The sequence below is a fragment of the Tenrec ecaudatus genome, chromosome 1, assembly GCF_050624435.1.
Source record: "Tenrec ecaudatus isolate mTenEca1 chromosome 1, mTenEca1.hap1, whole genome shotgun sequence".
NCBI classification, from domain to species: Eukaryota; Metazoa; Chordata; class Mammalia; order Afrosoricida; family Tenrecidae; genus Tenrec; species Tenrec ecaudatus.
Window position 1 is genome coordinate 168688826 of NC_134530.1, and position 24437 is coordinate 168713262.

The 24437-nt window shown below is 39.3% G+C and overlaps 1 protein-coding gene across 1 annotated transcript; it reads right to left on the reverse strand.

Annotated features, from left to right (window-relative positions):
* Nucleotides 1–10291: 10291 nt before the first annotated feature.
* On the reverse strand, nt 10292–11242 carry LOC142437132 (olfactory receptor 6K3-like). Its single transcript, XM_075540421.1, has one exon. It carries the CDS (start codon nt 11237–11239, stop codon nt 10292–10294), a length of 948 nt encoding a protein of 315 aa, XP_075396536.1. The 5' UTR covers nt 11240–11242.
* Between the last annotated feature and the right edge of the window lie 13195 nt (nt 11243–24437).

Genomic DNA, 24437 nt, shown 5'->3' on the forward strand with positions numbered 1-24437 from the left:
CAGACCAATGGAAAAGAACTGAAGACCCAGAAATAAAAACATCAGCATACAGGCAACAGATATTTGATAAGGGCCCAAAAAAGTAAAATGGGATGTGGTTGCCCTCTTCAGTAAGTGTTGCTGGAAAAAATGGATCTCTACCTGCAGAAAAATGAAGCAAGACCCTTACTTCACTCTAAGCACAAGAATAAACTCAACATGGATCACAGACCTGGAGGTAAAACCCCAAACAATTAGGGCCATTAATGAGGGAATTGGGACAAACCTGATAACCTTGGTGCAGGGAACAGATAGGTTATTTGAAATAGGGAAGGACACAATACAGAGGAGTCACAAATTGACAAGTGGGATATACTAAAGATAAGTCTCCTGTGTACATCGAAAGAATTCACCAAGAGAGTAGTAAGAGAGTCCACAGATTGGGAAAGTATCTTTAGCAATGACACATCGGCCTTTTTACTAAGTTCTATAATACTTTGAAAGCTTGCAATAAGAAAATAACTAACTGCCCACTGAGGAGGTGGGCAAAAGACCTGAAGAGAAGTTTCACAGGATCAGAAATCTAAATGGTCAATAAACATATGAGAAAATATTCCCGATAGTTAGCCATAAGAGAAATGCAAATTAAAACAGCAATGAGATATCACCCTGAAAGAGCCCAATTAAAAAAATCAGAAAGTAAAAAATGTTGGAGGGGCTATGGTGAGATAGGAACTTTTTTTCTCTGCTGATGGACCTGTAGATTTGTATAGCCATTATGTAAATTGATTTGGCAATATCTAAAACAGATGGAGATTGAGCTGCCATACGACCCAGCAATCCCCCTACTGGGCATATACCCAGAAGAGGCAAGAAACAAACCATGGCCAGACATCTGTGCCCCAATGTTCATCATGGCTCAGTTCACAATTGCAGGGAATTGGAAACAACCCAAATTTCCATCAACAGATGAATGGATCAAAAAACTGTGGTACATACATTCAATGGAGTACTACATGTCCCTAAAATGCTGTGATGAACACATGAAGCACATTGCCGCATGGGAATAACTGGAGCAAATCATGCTAAGTGAAGTAAGTCAAGCACTAAAGGACAGGTACAACATGAATCCACTGACCTAAGCTTAAACAAACAAACAAACAAACAAAAATGAGGCTTAGGGGAAATCTACTAGATACAACATCCTTGAGGTAATGTCCAGCAATTATGGCAGGGGCCAAACCCAATCCAGGGATACATACAGCAGCGAAATAAATCAGAGGGGGAAATAAAGAGGGAAAAAAAGAAATGGGTAGGTGGGGAGCAGGGCACTAATCTACCCAAGGGGAAGATATTGCCTATATCTCCACAGGAGAAGGAGAGTGAGGCGAGGCTTCAACCTGATGCCCCAAGACATGAATAAAACATACCGGCATGTGCCAAGGAACCAAAACAGAGGTCTGAAGGGCCGACTCCAATCCAAACTATGTGGACATGCCCTCACTCAGAACAATGCATATCAGAGGACAGCACTGGGGCTACAGCTTGGGGAGAGAGTCCTATCAGATTAGAACACATGGAAGAATCGCTAAAGGATGGAGAGAGAGGAGAGGACATCCTGGCCCACCAAGCCCCAAAGACGCAGTTCCTGCTAGGGCAGACAACACACAGGGAGGAATGTAGGACTTGCCCCACCACAGGACATGGTGACCTTCACTTAACCATGCCACTGTAGGGGACAGCACTGGAGACAGTGCGGGGATAATGTGCGGTCTGGCCCTACTATGCTGGGCGAGGCACCAAGGGCATGCATTAGAGCAGCAGTGGGGCAGAGTGATGAAACCCCTGGGAAATACCAAAAATTGACTTGGGAAGCAGAATGTGGCACCACATCGTACTCGACTGCAAAACACTCATAAAGGCCAACAGTCTTTGAACTATTTATAGGCTTTTCCATTTTTGTCAGTGGATTTCTTTTTCTTATTGTTATTTCGTTCTTGCTTTCTGCTGTTGTTATTGTTTTGTTGGTTTTGACTTCCTTTGTCATTTTATATGGCTTTGCCTGTTTTTTTCACTTATTAATGTATCTGCATCTATCTAGATAAGATTGGCAGATAAATAATTCAGAGATAAAAAGAATGGGATCAATGGTTTCAGGGAGGGGGAATACAGGAGAAGGGGAGGTGGGAAAAAGGAAAGGTGGGGGCACCAACCCAGGGACAAGGGAACAACAAGTGAACTCAAATCAATGGAAGGAAGGTCCTAGGATGTCTAGTGGGGCTTAATAAAGGACAATGTAGCAGCGAGGAATCACTAAACCCAAATGAAGGCTGAACATGATGGTGGGACAAGAGGGAAGTACAAAGGAAATAGAGTAAAGAACCAGGAGGCAAAGGACATTTATAGAGGCCTAAATATACAGGCATGTATATATATATATGTATGTATGTATATATATGTATATATATATATATATATATATAGAGAGAGAGAGAGAGAGAAGGGAATAGAACTATGTACTCATATCTATATATATTAAGAATTAAGGTTAAAGTTGGAGATGAACACTGGGCCTTAACTCAAACACTCCCTTAACACAAGAACACTTTGTTCTAACAAGCCAGCATTTCTGTGATACTCATCTTTCTAACATGATCGCTGAAAACAAAATGGGTGCATAAGCAAATGTGGTGAAGAAAGCTGATGGTGCCCGGCTATCAAAAGATATAGCATCTGGGGGATAAACAAGGGGCCATCTAGCTCAGGGTAACAAAGCCAAAATGGAAGAAGCACACCAGCCTGTGTGATCATGAGCTGTCAATAGGTTCAGGTACAAGGCATCTAAGATCCAGAGAAAAACCATACCTTAGGCAAATGGGGGGAAGGGGCATGGAGTCGAGATCCAATGCCCACCTGTAGATAATTGGACATCTGCTCAAAGAGGGGTCACAGGAAAGAGATGATCCAGGCGGGGTTCATTATAGCACCAATGAAACACATAACTTTTCTCTGGCTTTTTTGTCCTTCTTTCACCCCAATAGCATGACCTCAATTTTACCTCACAAATCAGATTAGACTAGAGTATATTCACTGCTACAGATAAGAGCCTGCAAAACAGAGAATCCAGGATGGATAAACTCCTCAGGGACAACAAGGAGAATAGAGATACGTGGAGGATTAGGGGAAGGTGGGGGGAGAAAGGGGGTCTGGATCGCAAGGATCAATATATGACCCACTCCCAGGGGGACGGATAACAGAAAATTGGGTGAGGGGTGACAGAGAATGATGTAAGATATGGAAAAATACTCTATAATTTATCAAGGGTTAGTGAGGAAAGTGGGGTGGGGTTAGTAGGGGGAAAATGGGGAGCTGATATCAGGGGCTCCAGTGGGAATTGAATGCTTTGAAAATGATGATGGCAGCATATGTGCAAATATGCTTGACACATTTGAGGAATGTATGGATTGTGATAAGAGATATAAGAGCCCCAATAAAAAAGTATTTTAAAAAATTAATTTGGTAATACAGTATACTTTCCTATATTCTGGAATAGTTTGTATAGAATCGGTGTTAATGCTTTTCTAAACATTTGGTATAATTAGCCAGTAAAATTATCTGGACTTGACCAGATCCTGTTACTTGTGTTATAGGTCTCTTACAGTTTTCAATATAATCTGTGTTAATTTAAATAGTTTATTTGCTTCTAGAAAAAAATTCCATTTCTTCTAGGTTTTCAAAATTGTAGGAATATTTGTTGTAATTCATATTTTTAATTTATCTTTTTTATTTCAGTTGTTTTTTCTTTTGCAATGTTTCCCATTTCATCTCTTAATTGTAATATTCAATGTTTTCCTTGTTATGTTAGCAGTGATTCATCAATTTTGTTAATCCTTTAGATGAACTTGGCTTTTTTCTTTTTAAATTCTGTTTTCTGATCAATTTATGTCTGCTGTCACTTTTTCTATTTATTTTCTTGTGGTAACTAAGGGTTTGTTTTGCTGGACTTGTTCTAATCGTAATTGGATTAAGGTGTTTATTTTTTGCTCTTTTTTTGATGTGACTGTTACTATAAATTGCCCTCTGAAACTACTTTTGCTTTGTTCAAAAGATTTTGGTGTGCTGTTTTTTCACTATCATTTTTGATAAATTTTACATAGCACTCTTCAAGGACTCAATGGCTTTTAAGCAAGATGTGTTGCCATTGTCATTTTCTAAACATTTACTTTCTATTTAGCCCTTGGGATCAGCTCCTCTTTTCCCCTCCTTCCCCTCCTAGTTCCCCTTGTAACTCCTTGATAAATTATAAATTAGTATTATTTTGATATCTTACACCATCCGCATTTTCCCTTCACCCACGTTTCTGCTCTTTATCCCCCTGGTGGTGGGGTGGGGCACGAGAATGCCTTATCATCGTGATTGTGTTCCCTCTTCCTCCCCTCCTCCCTACACCTCCCCCTATCCTCCTGGTCTCCCTAGTCCCATTTCTGTTCCAGAGAGGTTTATCTGATGTGTATTCAGCTCTATCTGTATCAGTGTATATGCTCCATTCTGAAAGGAAGGACTGGGGTCATGATAGTGGGGGGTAAGAAAGCCACAAAGAACCAGAAGAATATTGTGTGTTTCATTGCTGCTATTCTGGGCCCTGTTTGACTCATCCCTTCCTTGTGACCCTCTGTGAGAAGATGTTCTATTTTGATTTCTAATTGAATAGCATTGTGATTTGTAAAGATGTTTTCTAGTATCTTGATTTTTAAAATGTATAGTGTTCTCTATTTTGTCTCTCTAATTTATAATATCTATTACAATGACTATACCTAACTTGCAGACATTACTCATGATTAAAGTGTTCATTAAGGAAGTTAACAAGTGAGAAATGCTCAGGGTAGAATTGTTTATCAGGAAATGTTACAAAGTTCTTCCAGCTTTGCTGATGAATGTTCAAAGAGACATACCACTCCACTGGAAACTTCAACTGGAAGGTATTCAGCTCAAGTTCCATAAATCAGCAATCCCAGCACCCTGAATTAAGTGCCCAGAGGCACCCCATTCCTGTAAGCCTCAGCCTGAAGACACTTAGCTCCACTTCTGTGAGTCAGCAAGCCTAGGTTCCCAATTTTGTGTCCATAGGCACTCCACTGTGTAAGCCAGCCTTCATGAGAAAAGCATTCAGCTTTATTTGTTCTGTGAGTTCAGAAGACCACAACTCTGACCCATGCTGTGGCTCCTCATTCTTCTCCTGCTCCTCTTTTACACACTTCACTCCTGGCGGTTGCTGGAAATGAGATCCCTCTTCCTCCTGCTTACCAGAAAGCTCATTTTATATACAGCAGGATGTCATTGCAAGGCATCCTTCCTATTCACAATTACTCACAGGCAAATCCCCTCTTTCCAGACCCATGCTGAAAAGGGTCATCTGGTGAGAGCTAGAACCCTGATGGTGTAGTGCTTAAGTGTTGGGCTGAGAAATATATGGTCAGTGGTTCAAAATCACCAGCAGCCCTGTGGGAGAAAGACTGGGGTATCTATACCTGTAAACAGTTACAGTACTACAAATCCCCAGGGATCTCTGGGTATCAGCATTGACTCAATGGCACTGAGGTTTCTTTTCTTCTTTTTTTTTTTTAAACAATTTATTGGGGCTCATACAATTCTTTTCACAGTTCATACATATACATACATCAATTGTATAAAGCACATCTGTACAGTCTTTGCCCTAATCATTTTTTTCTCTTTTCTTCTTTTACATTTTATTAGGGACTCATACAACTCTTACCACAATCCATACATATACATACATCAATTGTATAAAGCACATCCATACATTCCCTGCCCCAATCATTCTCAAGGCATTTGCTCTCCACTTAAGCCCCTTGCATCAGGTCCTCTTTTTTTTTTCTTTTTTTCCCCCCTCCCTCCCCATTCCCCCCTCACTCATATGCCCTTGGTAATTTATACATCGTTGTTTTGTCATATCTTGCCCTATTCGGAGTCTCCCTTCCCCCCTTCTCTGCTGTCCCTCTCCCAGGGAAGAGGTCACATGTGGATCCTTGTAATCAGTTCCCCCTTTCCAACCCACTCACCCTCCACTCTCCCAGCATCGTCCCTCACACCCTTGGTCCTGAAGGTATCATCCACCCTGGATTCCCTGTACCTCAAACCCTCATATGCACCAGTGTACAGCCTCTGTCCTATCCAGCCCTGCAAGGTAGAATTCGGATCATGGTAGTTGGGGGGAGGAAGCATCCAGGATCCAGGGGAAAGCTGTGTTCTTCATCGATACTACCTCACACCCTAATTAACCCATCTCCTCTCCTAAACCTCTCTATGAGGGGATCTCCATTGGTCGACACTTGGGCCTTGGGTCTCCACTCTGCACTTTTGAGAAAGATTGGTAGAAAAGTCACTTTAAAGAATTCACAGTCCTTACACTTGCTTTGTATCCTAACATCTGATCTATTCTGAAATACATTCATAAGCACTAGGAAAAATATATTTTTGTTGTTATTGAATGAAATGTTTTGAAAATAGTTAAGAGACCAAGTTGATTAATTATGTTGTTTAATTTTTGAGTCTTTGCTGATTTTCTTTCCTGATTATGTCTTTCCTCAAAAGTGATGTATTAAAATCTACTACTGATATTGTAGCATTGTCTATTTGTCTTTTCAAATCGGTAAGTTTAGTTAACATATTTTGAGAGTCTTTCATTGGGTACAAGAATGTTTATTGTGATTATGACTTTTTGTTAAATTGTGGCTTTCATCATTATATAATGGGCTTTTTATCTCATGATTCTCTTATCGTTTCAGAAATTAATATTGCTAATCATGCTTTTTAAAACTACTGTTAATTTTAATTTTCCCCATAATTTGATTATTAATCTAGTTGTATCTTTATATCTGAAGTGTGTCTCTTGTAAGTAGCATATTAATGGGGCTCTGGTGGTGGAGTGATTACTTGCTTGGCTGATACTCAAAAGGTCAGTAGTTCAAAATCACCAGCCCTTCAATAGGAGAAAGATGAGAATTTCTACTCCCATAAAGTGTTGCAGTTTTGAAAATCCACAGTGGCAGTTTTACCCTGTCCTGTAGGGTCACCATGAGTTGGAATCAACTGGATGGCAGTGAATTGGTTTTTAAGAATTCACTTACCCATTCTACTAGCCTCTATCTCTTAATTGATGAGTTTAATCCATTTCCATCCCAAGTTGTAATTAACATGTGCAATTTTGTTGCTGTAATTTTACTGTAGTTTTATGGTGTTATTGGTTACTTTGTTCATTGTAATTTCTGTTGACTTCATTTAAGTTTGGGATTTTCTTGTCAATTTTTCTTTGTTCTTTTTGTTTTTATCTTATTATTTAGTAGTTTTTATGGTTTTCCTCATTTTATTTTGTTGAGGTTTTTATCATTTTCTTTGGTATTAATAAATACTTTCCAAAATTAAGTCATTGTGCTGTCTTTTCTGAACCACACTATTACTTCACCACTCATCTATTTAATAACTACTCTGTCCTCTATACTTTATTGTTTTCATTGAAGAATATTACCTCTGATTTTCTATTTTGAATCTTGTAATTTTGTTTCACTTTCTATATTACGTGAGTAGGATGATTTCTCCAGAATGTCTTGTTGGTTAATTTTAAGTTGCTGTCTGATGTTGTTGGCTATAGGATTCTTGGGTGGCAGTTCTTTTCTTACAAAATTTTCTATATACTCTTCCATTGTCTTCTTGCTTGTGTGATTTCTTTTCAAAGTATTTGAAATCCTATTTCTATGATTGCCTTTATCAGTGATTTACTCTTTCCCCCCAATCTTGATCTCAGCATTCTTTCCTTTTCATTGATATCAGAAAGGTGACTGTGTTCTGTTATGGTGACTTTCTTTGGTGGTTAATTCTGCTTGGGGTTATTTGGACTTTTGGAATAATTTGTCCTGTTCTGTCATAATGTTAGAGAAGTTGTCTTCTAATATTTCTTGGATTATTTTCTCCATGTTTTTTGTCTTCCTGTTCAGGAATGTTTATCAAACATAAATTGTTCCTACTGATATTGTACAATAGAATTCTTAGGTTTTACTCGGGGTTTTTTTTTTGGGGGGAGGGTGGCTTTTAAATTATTTTTTTCTTGTATTTTGGCCTCAAGATATTTATCTTCAAGATCACCACTGTGTGCTTCCATTGTTTCAATTATATTGTTTTGTTCTTTTAGGATGTTACCCAGTCTTTATATCTCAGTGTTTGTCTTCTGGATTTATATTTGGATTTGTTGAAATTATTTCTAGCTTTTCATTTATTTTGTTAGATTATTCTTTTAGCACTTTTCTGAATTCTTTTTCTTCTGTGTTGTTTTCCCCTCTCTGTGTTATGTTTCTCCTCCAACCATTTAAAGCAGATGAAGATCAGTATTCTAAACTCCATTATGTGACGATCCAAAGCCTTTTCCTTATCTGAGATATGTCCTAGAAATATTTCTGCATGTAGGCCACTTGATGTTATCTTCTTTTCCTATGTTCTCCTATTAACAGAATCTTTATTTGTTTCTGAGAAATGATGTTGTTTTTATTTCCCTTTTTATTGTTCAGGTAATAAAAGAATGAACAATAATCTCTGTGCATTTTCTATCATTCTTGAAGGGTCAAGAGTGGCTGGCTTGTGTAGCAATAGGCTGCTCTGAGCTGTAGTTGATGACAATCAACAGATAAATATGCACATTCTGTCAAGGTCCCCGTCATAAATTCAGATCTGACATGTTTTAGGTGATGTAGGCCAATGACCAACATAGCTTGGAGGGAGAAAAAAGACCATATCAAAAACACTTTTTTCTCTCTCCTAACTTATTTTTACTGAATCTGAAAATGCCGACTGTGAACTGAACAGTGTGCTGTATCTCTTTAAGTGTCGGGATTGTAAACAGTTGAGGAACCTCAAGTTCCCTGAAGCCAATTTTCCCTGTGCTGGCCCAGCAAGTTCCCCCGCCTCCAGTGCAGATTTAGCCAGTCTCGCCCTCCCCAGGACAGGCTCTTCACCAGTACGTATGCCAGGAAGAGGTGCCCCTGTCCTCTGTGGGATTGGTTTATGTCTCAGGGCCCAGGCAGGTGGGGAGAGAACAGTCAGCTCACCTGTTCCCTTCTTTCAACACGATGGACCCATGCAACAGGGAAAGGGGCCACCTGCATGTGTTGAGAGAGAGCCATTCATTCTCCTTTACCCCTCTTCTAATGTCTCAGACCCAGGTATTGGTGGGAGGGGTTGCTCAAGGTTTAAGCAGGAGTGGCGAGTGAGTTGTTAGCTCACCTTCTCCCCTCTTCTGTTACTGAAATATTGATGGGCGGAGTCTTCCTGGCAGCATCTTGCTGGCACAGTCAAACCTATGTTATAATCCTGGGGCATTTGGGGTAGGTATCCTCCCTGTGAACTCCCAGGCTGTGTCTTCCCAGATCTTTGATCTCCACAAGAGATTTAGAATGCAATCTTGCCTATTTTCTGCTTATTTAAAAAACCTTATTCAGAAGCAGAAAATACAGAGCATTTGGCTAGGTAGTCATGTTGCCCCATCCCTTCCAAATTTTGTTTTAATTTTTATCTTTTGATTCCAATGTCCCATAATATTTTTGTAGTCCCTTTTTATATCTTTATGTAATTGATAAATTTAATTTTCTTGGTCCCAAGCCTAAAATTTATATCTATTGAATTTCCAAACTCCCAAAAGTGTTAGCTCTGGTATTTTCAGAGCGATGAAATATAACTCATAAAAGAGTTGATAATAACAGCAAATCACAAGCATCAAAAAGTCAATAGTTTAATATACACTGTCACTGTAATATATTAGAAGATAATCTATACAAAGACATAATTTGTGAGCAAAATATTAAACAGCCAAACTTCTTGCCTAAGCTAAAACCATATCCCTTATGTGCACTTTATAAACCTTTTAAAAATAAAAAAATGTATTGTAAATATAGATGAAATATTAGATAGGCAAAGTGCATAGACACACAAGTAATACATACAATGACCCTTTGGTTAAGTATACTTTATTTATTTGGAGATGGTTATTGCACACTATTTGGCATTGCAAAATGAAGAATGTATTCCATTATAATCTGAAAACAGACTATAATGTCCATAGTGTGTTTAAGGTCCGTAGGTCTAGAGAGATTTCCTCTATCAGAGCATAGATTAGAAACATGAAAGTTAATATCTGATTGACAACATGTGAACAAAATAGGCACAATAATTTAAATAACTTATCTTTTAATATATTAAACTTATATAGATGCTGAGCTCTCCTGGAAACGATGTGTGTGAGTTCCATTTAACTTCTAGAGACGTTGAGCAACTTTTGAGAACAGAGGATTTTCTTAATGGCATCTTTCATGTCTTTGTTCCTCAGACTATAGATTATAGGGTTGAAAAACGGAGCAAGGACAGCAAACATAAGTGCAATGGCCTTGTCCAGTAGCGGTGGGAAAGTGACAGAGAAGCGCAGATACATGAGACCTACACTGCCAAAAAAGAGCAAGAAAATTGTAATGTGGGCTGCACAAGTGGAGAATGCCTTCTGACGGCTCTCACCTGATGGAATCCTCAGGATCACAGTGATGATTCGCAGATAGGAAAGGGTGATGATGGAGACAGAGGTCAGGATAGAAATAGCATGGATTACATCCTCAATAATAATCATGGATGTGTCTGTACATGCCAAGTTCAGCACAGGTTCAAAGTCACAGAAGAGTTGATGGATTTGGTTAGGGCCACAGAAGGGAAGGGTGGAAATCCACACAATCTCTGGCAGTAACACAAGGAATCCAAAGATGCAAGAGCCAATGGAGAGCTGACTGCACAGCTGAGGGGTCATAATCAATGCATAACGGAGGGGGTTGCATATGGCAACATATCTGTCGATAGCCATCACTGTTAAGACTAGGCCTTCTGTGACCCCCAGTGAGTGGAAGAAATACATCTGCAGAAGGCAGCCAATGAAGGAGATGGTCTTCTGTTCACTGAGTAAGTTGGAGAGCATCTTTGGAATGGTCACTGTGGTGTACCAAATCTCCAGGAAGGAAAAGACACTGATAAAATTGTACATGGGATTATGGAGATGAGTATCTAGCCGGACAGCAAAGAAAATCATAAAATTTCCAACAATGATGAATACATACATAAAAAATAAGGGGATGAAGAATAAAAGGCCACCGTTTTCAAATTGAGGGAAATCAGAGAAATGAAACTCAGTTACCATACTATAATTTTCTTGATCCATGTTTTCAGATGTGATGTTTCATTTGTTGGCTGATGGAATCAAATGCTTCAAAGTACATTTAAAGGTGAACTAGAAACTTCCTTTCTGCCAATTCAACAGGTCTGAAATAAAGTTGATTAAATTAAATGTTCTAAAACATACTACATGGATTGCTTTGCAAATTATAAACTGATATTGCCAACTAGTTTGGGTCAGTATTTCATATGCTGTTGAAGGTTGAAAGAATGGACAGTGTCAATGGTGGTGACTAAAGGGGACAAACGGAGTAGAAAGAGAAGTAAATAAGAAGGGGGTGAGGTATATCCAGCACAATTAAACTCACATAAGTGACAGGAGCAAGTTGGTCCCACAACTATCTACCTGCCCATCAAACAAAACCGGAGAACCTGTTCACAGAGCCATATCCTCGGACTTATTTGCCTGTACCCTACCCATGCTGCAAGAATCTGGGTTTGGGACTTTTAAAACCATCATTAATAAAGAAGAACAAGAACAAAAGCTCACTGCCCTCAATTCAATTCCAACTCATGGTGACCCTAAAGGATAGAGTACAACTGTCCCCATGTGTTTCTGAGACTGTCAAGATTTCCTCTAGTCGATGACTTGGCCCCCTAGGGGCTACTGGAAACATCCAGGGCTCTGCAAAAGCAGATGCCTACACTTTTTCCTGGATAAAATTTTCAATTGCCAGGAAGCACGGAGAAAATTTTTATTTTCCTGAAAAATAGATGGACAGTGGGCCAAATGGCTTTGGAAACCTATGCACAGGAGTAGAAAATCTCATGTTTATACTACAGAGCAGCTGGCTGGTAATTTTGAATTGTTGGCTTTGCAATTATCACCCCAATGCATAACCCACTACCACCATGAGAGGTTTCCTTTATTAAAAATTAAATTAAAAATGTATTGCTCAAATGGAGCTAAGGAAAATATACCTAATGTATGTGTGTGTTAATCTGTTTCCTAAAGGTTGTTAATAAGGGTTAATCAACATTTGGAAAACCAGTAGTCTTCAATCAGAGTCAGGTTTTATAAGTGTTAACTACCAGTATCCTAATCAACTTAATCTCAAAACTCACTGCCATCAGAGGATTCTGATTCATTCCCCTGTGGGTTTCAGAGATTGTAATGCTTTACATGAGTGGTAAGCTTTGCAATTCTCCTCTTGGGGCCTGGTCCAGGGTTTGAACTACTGATCTAAGTTTAAACACACATTTCAAAAAGTGTGAAAGTCTCAGCCTTCAAGACCCTATGGAGTGCAGTTCTATTCTGACATTCACCAAAGTTTTCTTCAAGTAGCGTAGAGCATGGCCTTTAGCTTCAGGATTTTTAACATTTCAAACTGGATGCTTCCTTGATAGAGAAAAGGAAGGTGTCCTGTGTGTAGTGGAAGGATCAACATCATTCTTCACCTAATTGAGAACCACTGGCACAGAGAATATTAGAAAGATATCTGTGTTGGTGAATAACAAGGTGGTGAAGGTGTGTGGCTTGCCTAAAATCTATCTACATCTTAGCTTAAGTTGATGATGAGAACAGAATATGTCAAGAGGTTTATAAAGCTTTGGAGGAGGCAGTAGTCCCAGGATCTATTTATTCCTGTGTTCTTCCCTTAAAGATTCAGCACCTAATCTTACCAGAGTTTGCCATTTATGCAAGTGATAGTTTTGGTATTATTATTCATTATTATCTTTCATTAATTTTACTAATTGCAGAAAGCATATAAGATAGAAACATAGGACTTAGATGAGTTGCTAAGAAGAGGTTTTCTAATGTTTGGGCTTGTATGTGCATGTGTGGGTGGGCACATGCTTGTCTAGTAAACACCTCTGTGTGTATGTCAGTATTATAGCACTGGCTCTTATTGTGTTAACTATTTGATAGAGAGGGTACTGGAAATGGCAACTCTGAAGGAAGGAAGCCACTGATAACTACCAGAGAGTTAGACAGGTGTGCAAGGCCAATAGATAAAATCGATAGATAACGTTACTTTGAAATCTGAGGATGAGCAGCTTTCCATCAACAGAAATTCAGCTTGGCACATGGCAACCAATTATTTTATATTTCTTTTTTATTTGTTTGCTTAAAAATCGATGCAACATATTTAATCTAACCTGGAAAAGCAAAAATATGAAGGGCAAGATATCTTTCAGTTTTCCTTTGGGAAAATATCTTTATAGAAAACAGGGATTCACAAGGGGAAAATCATGTTCTGATCATTTTTGACTAAGTTATTCTTAAATGAACTCATTTTCAAACTTGTCTTGCTGCAACCATAATCTACTCAGCTACCCGCATCATCTTTCTAAAAGAAGAGCTGTCAATTCTCTGTCAAGAAATCTTATAATGGTCCAGAGGGACTTTCAGAATAAAATCTGAACTCATAAGCACGGCAAAAATATGAAATATGTGAAACAGTTAAAATCATTTTGACATCCTCAATACATTTTAGCTTTATTATTTTGACTCTATTTCCAAAGTTTGATGGAAAATAATACCCTTAGAATGTTTGGACTCCTCTTTCAGAGGCAGTTGGGAGATGAGTAGGAAATGCTCTTAATACTCACGTGTCAGTGATTTGGGGAACTAGAAAAGGAAACAAACACAAAAGGAAAAATTGACAGGTTTTCAAGAACTTGAGTCTTTAGGAAGGAAAGAAGATGAATTAGGAAGGCAATTTGATGCAGATACGTGTGCCCAATATTATATGGAACATGACTCCTCCTATATTTTCCAGAGAGAGGATACTCCTGAGGTTCCATGAGTCAGCTCCACTAGTTTTCCTATTTATAAGGATTATTCCGGATTTCACTAAATAAAAGAATTGCAACCTAGAAAACAGCAATAAGTGGAGGTTAAAAGAGTGATAGGGCTGATGGTCTAGACAAAACATAGTAGATAATTTCTCCAGAAAACACCATCTCTTTTCCTAGGAATCAGATTTCCCAAAGCCCCAGCCTCGATGTACAGCACTTTCATTTTTGTTGTTATTTTCTTTCTTTCACACAGTGGGCTAAAGATGAGATTTTTCACTCCTGGAAAGATGTGTGGTTTCAGAAACCCTAAGGATCAGCTCTACTCTGCTCTACAAGGTCATTAGGATTTGGAATCGACTTGATGGTGATGAGTTTAGTTTGGGGGACTCACATGGCCTCAGACCTCAAGATTTCCACAAGTCTATCTCCATTTAAGTACAACAAAATAAATTATGATCTTCCCCATTTTATAGCAAAAGAAGGCAGTCACTCCTCCCTTAAGGTACAGAACCAGCCCTGACTCCACACTCACCTCTATCAAAAACGGAGAGGGCCTCTTCTCGTGTCCCAAAGGTCTTCATCGCCATTGCTCTGTAGTGCAACACGTAAGAAGGTTGTATTCACAGCTCTCTGCTTCTCAAGGAATAGCAGACTAGGAAACACGGTTTCTTCTGACAAGTCCTTCCACAATGCCTAAAGGAAACAAACTACATCCCCCATGTGGTTAATTAGGAGAAAATATGCTGCTCTGTTCCCATTTATGAAGCTGCCACACTAAAATGAGTTCAATCTCTAAGTCAGGTCAGAAATCCGACGAAGGTAGAAACTTGATTTTTCTTTTTGCAAAGGGATTAAAGAATTATTAATATACAAGGTACCTACTGAGATTGGAAAGATATGGAAACACCCTCCCTAGGCATGAAGCTAAAACACCTTAGCTCAAAGACAGAAGGATCTGCCTCACTATTCATTGAAGCAGCTTCAGATTAGTTCAGTACTAACACAGCACAACTGTGGTGTCTATTATAGAAGATTCTGCCAGCAGCTGCCCAGCTGAATCTCTTCAGAAGGATCCAAGGGACTGCTAGGCACTACCAGCAGTGGTGGTAGGGATAAGGGACTCTCAATGAGATTTCACAACCTTCATATTCCCAGTGGCAAATGCCCCCATGGAGCTGTACTCAGGATTTGAGGGCAATCTTTGTTGCTACATGAAAGCTGTATTGACGAGCAAATCTGAGTCAACTCCTAAAGGGACCTGTGATTTGAAAAGCCCCCTCCCCCAATAATGAATGGGGAATATAACCATCAGAATACATTTTCCTCTTTAAAAAATAAGATTGGGACATACAGATGCACAAAGCTAGAGAGAAAAAACTATACAGCAAATAACACTTTTCTTTCCTTGCAGAAAGAGGTGCACAGAGGCACAAAATTTAACTATCTCATGGAGTAGATAAGAAGTCTTCCCATCTTCTGATCTAAGTAACATTCTATCTGTACTTCTTCCAAATAAGATGTTTGTTAGTCTGGCAGTTTGTGGCCTTTTCAATATTGTTTCCTGAAAATAATTCAAAAACATCACATTTTCTTTCATCTTCCTGTCTAGCTATCACATGCATCTGAGGTGACTGAAAATACCGCAGCTTGCATCTGCTGCACCTTGGTCCTAAAGGTGACACTTTTGCTCTTTAACATTTTAAGGAGTTCTTGGACAACAGATTGTCCAGTGCACTATGATGTTTTGTTTCTCAACTGCTGCTTCCATGAGCACTGATCGTGGATTCAAATAGAAAGAAATCTTTCACAAATTATACTTTTTCTCTATTTTTCACAATATTGCTGATTGATCCGATTGTGAGGATTTCTATTTTCTCTATGGTGAGGTCTAATCCATACTGTGTACTGTAGTCTTGATATTCTTCAATGAGTGCTCCGAATCTCTTTTGCTTTCAACAAGCAGGTTTGTGTCATCTGCACATTGCACGTGTTCATGACTCTTCCTCAAGTCATGAAGCAGTGTTCTTTTTCATATAGTTCAACTGGTGGCATAGTGGTTATGTTTTGGTCTGTGACACACATGATCAGCAATTCGAAACTACCAGAAGCTCCATGGGAAAAAAGACTGGCCTTTCTATGCCCGTAAGCAGTTAGTCTCAGAAATTCACAGGGGTTACTATGAGTCAGCATTGACTTGATGGAAGTGAGTTTAGTTTTACACACACACGCGTGCGCACACACACATACACACAAATTGAGCAAATATGTTAATAGGACACATCTTATGCACATTTTTCATGATTTTATTGAAGCTGTGTAGTATTCCCTTGTTCTGGTCAATGAATAGCCTTTTGTGCTGTGTACAGATTCAGCATGAGCACTGTTAAGTATTTTTCTCATTCTTTGCAACGATATCTGTAATGGCAGTTGAATGACCGTATAGTCAACAAAACACAAGCTATCTGTTTGGTATTCTCTACCTTCGCCCATGAGCCACCTGACATCAGCAATGACGTCCCTTATCCTAAGCCCTCTTCTCAATGAGGCTTAGCTTTATCATAGTTCCATATCTATGTACTGCTGCCACAATTTTTGAGTTTTTTCAACAAATATTTATACAAATAACTGTGATACTAATAATGTTTTTGTTGATTCTCACATTCTATTGGATCACTTTTTTAAAAAAAATGAACCAAAATTAATTGCTTTCTGTCAGTTGGGCTGCTGTCTTTCATATTTCTTGGCATTGGTAAGTGAGTGCTTCTACGATTGCAATGAGTTGTTTACACACTACTTAGAGAAGTGGAATTCCATAAACTCCTGTATTCTGCTTCTTCACTAACGCTGACAAGTTTGCTTGCATATTGGCACAATGGCACTGTGCTTTCTCCCCTTGATGCTTCTTATGTCCTTCTCTTAGCTTGAAGAGTCCCAGGCCTGGCCTTTTCTTTCTTTTTTTTTTTAAGCCTCCAGGTCTTGGCACATTTTGATATAATATTTTACATGTCTCCTTGATCTGCCCTTTGAAACTTCCTGTTTGGTTTTTTATTTCATTCATTTTAGCTACTCTTTGTTCAGAGAATATTAGGGAAAGGTTTTCTTGTGTTTTAGATGCAAAATCACCCTACTCTTTGGATCATACCAAACTATGGATACCATTGAGAGGAATGGGAATTCCAAAACCACTGTTGTCACATGGAACGTGTGCATGAACCAAGAGGCAGTCATTTGAACTAAGCAAGGGAATACTGCATAGTTTTAAAATAGCAAAGGTGTGTGCTAGGGTTGTATCCTCTCACTATACTTATTCAAACTGTTTGTTGAGCAAGTAGTCGGAGAAGCTGGACTATATGAAGAAGAATGTGGCATCAGAATTGGAGTATGGCTTAGTGACAACCTATGGAATGCACATGATATTTGGTGACCGTGAGGAGGACTTGAAGCACTTGTTAAGATCAAGAAATGCAGCCTTCAATATAGATTACAACTCAATGTAAAGACAAACCCACGTCCTCACAATTGGACCGATAGTTAACATGATAAATAGAGAACAAATCGAAGTTGTCAATAATTTCATCTTGCAGTCACTAAATCAAATGATACATTAAAGTGGGTAAATCTGCTGCACAAAACTCTTTAAAGTCCTCTACACAAGAACACATTGTTCTAATGATCCGGCAATCTGTGATGCTCACTAAGGTAGTTAGTTTGTTGTGCCAACCTGGCCAATAAATGTGGGGTTAATTGAAGGGTGGAGGGATAAATGGTCTCACTGAACTTCGCCTTTTGAGTTTTCAGGTCTCTTGATCTCTAATGGTTGGACCAGGGTGCAGCTGCCTTAGTCAGTTCCTTGCTTTAACTGGCAAGGATCACTTCCTGCAAGATATCCCCAAGGAGAAGTCACATGGACCTACCCCGATGTAACCCTGGGTGCTGGAGCACCCATGTGGAGTCCCCTGCCAACAGTGAGATGCTTACACGTTCACTTACTCAGCTTTCCTCCTGCAGTTGGCATCAGTGTGTCTGTTTTGTGATATGGACGATTGTTGGACATATGGGTTAATGGGTTAAAGTTGGGCTTTGAGGCTTGGGCAGTGCTGGGTTGGGATGTTTTCTTGATGTGCACTTAACATTTATATAAAACTCTTATACATCAGTTTCTGTGGATTTATTACTCTAATGTATCCAGACTAACACATTATGGTACCTTAGGAATGGGGTACTAGAGAAACAAAGCATAAGATGGAGAGTAGATGTTTGTTTGACCTCTCCTTCATGGTAGTTTTTCTTCTTTGTCTAGTCAGAGGTCAGATAAAGCCACACTTTGCTCGGTTGTTTCCTGGGGAAAATAAGGGAAATATGAAAATAGAATGCTTGTAAGCCCACTTGCTTTTCGCCATTAAAGTTTGGTCTTTAGATGGGTTTAGGCCATGCCTGCAAAGAAAGATTTGAAAAGATATGTCCCACCCACTGCTTTGGAGTACTCGGGAAACAATGGTCTTTGTCAGAAGCTGGAAAAAATCTGGAACCATGAAGAAAACTCCCCTCTAGGACTGAATGTTAAGGGGAGCCGAGAGCAGACTGAAATGCTTGCTGGGTGACCACCTGGATCTACTTGTTGAGTGGAAGTGAAAGAAATGAAGCAATAAAGAAACTGGTTGAGTTTGGCCACTGACACCTGTGGACTTGGTTTACAGGAAAAAGAGGAGAAGATGAGAGTGAATTGACTGGTCTAAGGTTCCTGACCTATCTTGAGGTGACTAGGCTTGTTGAGTATTGGTGAGAGCCCATAGTATAAAGCCAAGGGGACCCATGGGCACCCTGAGGAGGCTGAGTGAGGCAGCCCACATTGAGTTGATCAGAACCTGACCAGATGGAGATTTTTGAGCCTGTGAACAGGTGCACATTGTTGCTGACTTCATGGATGGCCTGTCTGGATTTGACTTTGCTTATGGATGCAGACTTCACAAGGTTTCAACTGGAATGGAGACTCTTCATGTAGAAAAATATGATTGTCTTCTCAAAAAACTGGGTTGATATAAGTGGGCAGTATATAAATTGGATACTCAAAATTGGGGCTATAAAGGCATGAAGTGGATGACTTACAAATTTTCATAGGTGGGGTAACATATTCACAGGATTATAGGATTAAGGTGCAGGTGTTACTAATTGCAATTGTCAAGCTAACGAATTATATACAGGTGCCAGGTTGGCAAGGGGTGCATTGATGTCATTAGTTTATTGTGTCAACTTGGCCAATAAAAACATGTGGGGTTAATTGAAGGGCAGAGGGATAAATGGCTCAGTGAACCCCGTCTTTCGAGTTCTCAGATCTCTTGCTTTCTGATGGTCAGACCAGGGTGCAGCTGCCTTAGCCAGTTCCCTGCTTTAGCTGGCAAGGCTCACTTCCTGGAAGACATCTCCAAGGAGAAGCCCCATGGACCTACCCCGATGTAGCCCTGGGTGCTGGAGCAGCCGTGTGGACACCCCTGCCAGCACTGAGATGTTTACACATTCACTGACTCGACTTTCCTCCTGTAGTTGGCATCATTGCGTCTGTTTTGTGAAATGGAGGAGGATTTTGTGGATTGGTGTTGGACATATGGGTTAATAGGTTAATGTTGGACTTGTGGGCTTGGACATCACTGGGTTGGGATGTTCTCTTTATGCGCACTTAACATTTATATAAAACTCTTTCTTATACATGAGTTTCTGTGGATTTGTTGCTCTAATGTACCCAGACTAACACACTCACCTTCCTGACACTATCACTGAAGACAACATGAGTGCATAAGCAAATATGGTGAAGAAACCTGATGGTATCTGGCTATCAACAGATATAGCATCTGATGTCTTAAGATAAATAAGCAGCCATCTAGCTTAGAAGCACCAAAGCGCACATGGAAGAAGCACACCAGCCTGTGTGGTTATGAGGTGTCAATAGGATCAAGTATAAGGCATCAAAGACCCAGAACAAAAACCATACCAATGTGAATGGGGAAGGGGTGGGGCAGGGTGCTAACAGGCCCAGAATGGAGACTCAAAGGCCATATGCAGACAATTGAGCATCCCCTTACAGAAGGGTCATAAGGAAGAGACGAGCCATTCAGGTTGCAGTATAGCAGTGATGAAACATACAACTTTCCTCTAATTCTTTAATGTTTCCTCCCCCCACTATCATGACCTCAATTCTACCTTACAAATCTGACTAGACCAGAACATGTACACTGTTAGAGATAAGAGCTTGCCTAACAGAGATTCCAGAACAGATAAACCCCTCAGGACCAATAATGAGAATAGAGATACCAGGAGGGTAAGGGGAAGGTGGGAAGACAAAGGGGGAATTGATCACAAGGATCAACATATAACAACCCCCCAGGGGAGTTGAACAACAGAAAAGTGGGTGACAGGAGACAGTGGATGACGTAATATATTAAAATAATAATTTATAATTTATCAAGGGTTCATGAGGGAGGGGGGAGGGGAAAATGAGGAGCTGATATGAACGGGTCAAGTAGAAAGAAAATGCTTTGAAAATGATGATGGCAACATGTAGAGAAATGTGCTTGACACAATGGATGAATATATGGTTTGTGATAAGAGCTGTAAAAAGAGTCCCCAATAAAAGTATTTAATTAAATATGTTAAATGTTAGTATAAGTTAAAAACAAACAAACAAACCCAACTCTTTAAAGTATTGAAAAGCAAGGATGTCAGTTTGAGGACTATGGTACGCCTAATCCAAGCCATGGTATTATGAGTAGCCTCATGTAGATGTGAAAGTTGGACATTACATAAGGAAGACCCAAGAGGAATCCATACATTTGAAGTAGGTTGCTGGGGAATAAAAGTACCCTGGGCTACCAACAGAATAAACAGATCTGTTCTGGAAGAAGTCCTCCTTAGAAGCAAGGATAGTGAGACTTTGTCTCAAATGCTTTGGATGTGTTACCAGGAGAGACCACAGCTGGAGTAGGGCATTTTCCTTGATGAAGGAGGAGACCTCAAGAAGATAGACTGACACAATGACTGCAACAATGGTCTCAAGCATAGGGACTGGGTGGACGGCACAGCACCAGCCAGTGGTTCCTTCTGTTGCTATGAGTCGGTGAGGTATAAGCAAGGTGGTAACTTGTTTCTTATGGACTTGTTTTAGTTTTCTTAAGCTTCAATTTGAACTTGCATCTGAGCAATGATGGTCTATTTTCCACATCTCAACACTGGCCTTGTTTTGTTTAGTGATATTGAGTTTCTCCACTATACCTTTCTGCACATGCGGTTAATTTAATTTTAGTGTATTCCATCTAGTGAGGGCCATGTGTATAGTTACTGTTTATGTTGCTGACAAAGTGTTTGTAATGACCATGTCATTGGTCTTGGAAAAGTCTGTCATACAATCTTCCACATACTAATCCTTCTTTGTTTCTGTGGTAGTTATATAATCTGCTGTCAATTTGGGACTTGAGAGGATTAAGAGTGAAGTTTAGTCTGTCAGTCAGGTCTCAGTCAATGAGGTCTCTGTGTGGGCATGGCCTTCTCTTGGGAATTCTGGGAAATCTGGTATTACCCCCTTGGAGGAAGAAGACACCTCTCTCTCTCTGCTCCCTCCCTGGGATACATTGCATCTGACAAGACACATGGAACTGTGCTAGTGCCATGAACTGGAGAAGTCACATGGACCTACCCTGATGCAACCAGACCTCTGAAGCTGGAGAAGTTACATAGAGCCCCTTGCAAGCCCTGAGATGTTTACAACACTACTGTATCCAAAGACTTTCGACCCACTGACCTGTGTTCGTCCTGCATTCGGCATCATTGCATGTGTTTCATGAGTTTGAAGAGGAGTTTATAGATTGGTATTGGACTTGGGGGCTAATATCGGACTTAAGGGCTTAGACTACACTAGGCTGTGATGCTTTCTTAATGTAAAATTACCCTTTTTATAAAACTTTTTCTTATACACAGTCTCCAACTTTCTCCTTCTAACCATTAAGAATTTGAAATACCTCTGAATAAACACAGCACTCACTACCATAGTATCGATTCCAACTCACAGTAGCCCTATTGGATAGGGCATAACTGCCCCTGTGGATTTCCTAGACTGTAAATGCTTTTAGGAGTAGAAAGCCTCATCTTTCTCCAGCTGAGCAGCTGGTGGTTTTTAACTGCTGCCCTTGCAGTTAACAGCCCAACAAGTAACCTACTCTGCCACGAGGGCTCAGATTAACCACTAGAACCTGGAAACCACAGGGAAACGAATTCTTCCCTAGAGCTTCAAGAAAGTACACGCTCTTCATGATGCTTGATTTCAAGACTTACAACCTCCAGAACTGTAATTTAATATAGTTCTGCTGTCTTAAGTCACCAAATTTGCAATAATATTTGTAGCAGCAAATACATTTATCATCTAATTTTATGCTTTAATATTCTTTTCTCTTTTCTTGGTTTTTGAGGGCATAAAGGAAAAATCTAAGTCTTTCTGACTAAAGCTAAAGGATTAAAGTGAACTTCGTTTTTGTGGACTGGAGTGGAATGGAGAAAAGTCATGTTTATTCTCTTCATGTCCTACGATTGACTTGTTGTTGTTCGCACCATTGAGTTAATTCTGAACCACAGCGACCTTACGATGCACAACAGAATGGAACACTGTCTGGTCCTGTAACTTCCTCATGAGGTTTCCTGTGCTTGAGCTCCTTGCTGCAGCCACTATGTCAACCCATCCCCCGGAGGCCCTTCCTCGTTCTCACTGCTCGCTCCTCTACTTTACCAAATAGGATGTCATTCTTTGGGAACTGGTATCCCCTGACAATATGCCCAATGTATGTAAGACAAAGCCTAGCCATCCTATTATCTGGATGTGTATTATTTTCTAGAAGACATAAATCACTAAAGAAATGCGTTCTTTGTAGTCAAGCCAGGATGTGGAAGACATAAACTCCCAAACTGAGGTTTAGCACAGATGCATTGCTCTTAGTTCCTCTCATGATAAAGATATGGAAAGAAAGTCTCAAAACAAACAAACAGAAACAAACAAAAAAATAACTTTACATGGTCAACTCTTTATCTATAATGTCCTAGTGAACCAAATATATTTTATTTCAACAAGAGATTTCTAAAACATTGGTGCTAATTCTTATCATTCCAGTATCAAAGAAGTCTTCCACTAATTTTGACATTTTAATGAGCTGCTCTGAAAAAATACATGTTGCAAGCTTTTTTATTGTAATTATAACTTTTCTAGCCCCACTGAAAACCTTTCCCACTGCTATCCTTTCTTATTTTTAACCTCACCCAAAAATTAACCAAATTTGGATACTATAATTCTTTGTTTAATGAGCTATAGCTCTATGAGAAAGTTTTAGTTAAAGTCATAAATTTTCACTTGTCTAGCCTGGTGGCTTTCTACATCCAGAGATAATGATTATTCCTTCCTCTGAATAAATTTTTTTGAATTCAGTTTTTATAGGTTGAATAGATTCTTCCCCCAAACTGAGTTATTTTTCTTATCATTGACTATTATCTTACAATCTATATAGTATTTCTACTTTGTATGTTTGGTTGACTGAGGAATTTTCATATGCATATTAAGCATATATTTTGAATTATGTGTTATTTTTTTGAACCATGAATTTTGAACATTTAGTTTTTAAGCATCAATATATTTGAAATCCCATTCTTTATTTAACACCATCTTCATACTTCATGGATGTGATAGCATTATTTTCTGTTGTTGCTGTTAGTTCTTGTATATCCTAAATGTTCTTTCATATGTCTATGTGTCTATTTTTTCATATGTCTATGTGTCTTCATGGACTATTGGAACGCTCCTTTTCTTGATCTCTCTGACTCCTGCAAAGTTCCTCTTCATTGTGTCCCAGTGACCTTCTGATAGTACAGATCTGATCTTTGCACTCCCTTCCCAAAATTATTTTTTCTGGTGCTACTTATCTTCAAGACATAACCTAATTTTTAAAGCATGATTCTGAAGGACGGAATGAAAAGGGCTGTGAAAAAGAGTAAAACTTTTGACAAGAGAGATCTACATCATAGCTGCAACAATGAGCTCAAACATAGCCTAATTCTGTGAACGGCTCAGGCTCAGGACCAGGCAGTGTTCAAGTCTGTTTTGTGTAGGGTTGCTATGAGTCAGCATTGACGCAGTGACACCCAGCAACAACCACAATGATAATAATGTCTCTCTATATTTCTCTCTTTTGTCCCTTATCTAGTGATTGTTCTTCTTCCTTTGTGCTTTGTGTTTATGTTATATGATGCTTGCAATTCTTGGAATGTTGTATCATCATCATGTTTTTATCTCTATTTGGAATACTTTGTTTACGTGGCCAAGTTTTACTTATTATTAAGATTTAGCTTAACTGTCATTTATTCTAGCAAATATCCACAGATATTCTCCTGTTTCCTATGTCCAAAATTCTATATCA